The 1562-nt window shown below is 38.8% G+C and overlaps 1 protein-coding gene across 1 annotated transcript; it reads right to left on the bottom strand.

Annotated features, from left to right (window-relative positions):
• Positions 1-621: 621 nt before the first annotated feature.
• On the bottom strand, positions 622-1560 carry TM35_000311260 (uncharacterized protein; the record flags this gene model as incomplete). Its single annotated transcript, XM_029028607.1, has 1 exon — positions 622-1560. A coding segment is annotated over one exon (939 nt), but the record flags the coding sequence as incomplete, so codon positions are not given.
• Between the last annotated feature and the right edge of the window lie 2 nt (positions 1561-1562).

Raw genomic sequence — 1562 nt, 5'->3', positions numbered from 1 at the left:
TAATAATAATAATAATAATAATAATAATAACAGTAATATGACAGAATGAAAGAGAGAGAGAGAGAGAAGCTCAGAGTAAGAGAAACTATATATAAAAAAAAAAAAACTACTGAGGCTTTACAAGTCTTTCCCCGTGAGCAACAGTAAAACTAGAGAAAAAAAAAAGAGTTGGATAAAAAAAAAAAAAAAAAAAAAAAAACACGAAATACGAGTAAAAAAAAAAAAAGAAAAACACATTTGAAGGAATCGCCTTTTATTCATAACTAAAAACAAGAGTAGAGTGTCTTTTTTTTTTCCACCAGAGACACCCTTACATCACAATAAGTAGGAAAAGAAAAAAAAAAAAAAACCGAAACGATGTTGGAAAGATCTTACACGCATACATTCATCCTTATGTATAAAATAACACACGCAAAGAAAACAAACATACACACATACATACACATATACACACGGTCTGAACACATATCTATGAGGATCCGTGAGGAATGGCGTTCCTTTTTTTTTTCTTTCGTTTTCTTTTCTTTCTTTCTTTCTTATTCACTTTTTTTTTGTTTGCATTACCCAAACTGAAAAAAAAAAAGAAGAAAAAGAGAGAAATTGATAGAATGAGGTCCATTACTAACAAAGTTCGTACTGTTTATACAAGAGTGAACCCAGCCCAAACGTAAGAACTGCACCCACCGTTGCCGAGAGAGCACCCGTCTCCCACCATTCGGAGGCAAATGTCTTTTGCATATACGCCTCCACCAGCGTAGGTGAATACTGCTGCAATCTTCTTAAGAACTGCTGCTGTCGCTGCTGCTGTGACTCACGCATTTCAATCAAATCTCGTTGAATACTGGAAAGTTTCTCCACCAGACCTTCTTGTTTCTTCTGAAGCTCCTTCAGCAATTGAACATCCTCTGGTGAATTCTGTTCATATCCCTGCCGTTGTTCTGCAATAGCCTCCTCAATAGAAGAAAGCTCCCTATGAAGATCATCAAGTCTAGACTCCAGTATTCGACTCTCATAATCTCGCTGAGATAACGCCTTGCTCATACGCAGCACCTCACGTTTATAGTCACGCGCCGTAGAAAGCACCATTTTCCCTGAAGAAACACGTGTTTCTATTTCTCTACCATCTCCACTCTGTGATTCTTCAGAAGTCAAACTCAACAAAAGGTTATAAATCTCTGACTCCTTGTCGTCCGCCACCATCTGCGAGATATTTTTCACACAATTATTTAGATCATCATCAATACGTAGTAACCCGCTACGTACCCGCTGCAATGCAGGACTACATGCATTCCTACCACTCTGGACAGATGTAGAACCTCTCCTCTTCCCTGTTGATTCCAACGCAGGGGAATCCATCTCATTTATTAACCCAAGAGGTGCACTACACTTATAACAACAAGACGTCTTCTCCAACTGTTGAACTTGAGTTTCAAGACATTTTCTGGCCTCCTCACTCTCTCTTAACTGACGCTTCAGCAAAGCATTAGCCTTATCGGTTTCTCTCAGATAGCGGTCTGTGCTTGACCCAGCCTCTGCAGTCTGTTGTAGTTTGCGCTCTAGAT

Source organism: Trypanosoma theileri (assembly GCF_002087225.1).
Source record: "Trypanosoma theileri isolate Edinburgh chromosome Unknown TM35_Tth_31_V1, whole genome shotgun sequence".
Classification (NCBI taxonomy): domain Eukaryota; phylum Euglenozoa; class Kinetoplastea; order Trypanosomatida; family Trypanosomatidae; genus Trypanosoma; species Trypanosoma theileri.
The sequence above is the reverse complement of the archived record's forward strand: the minus strand, read 5'-3'. Positions and strand labels throughout refer to the sequence as shown.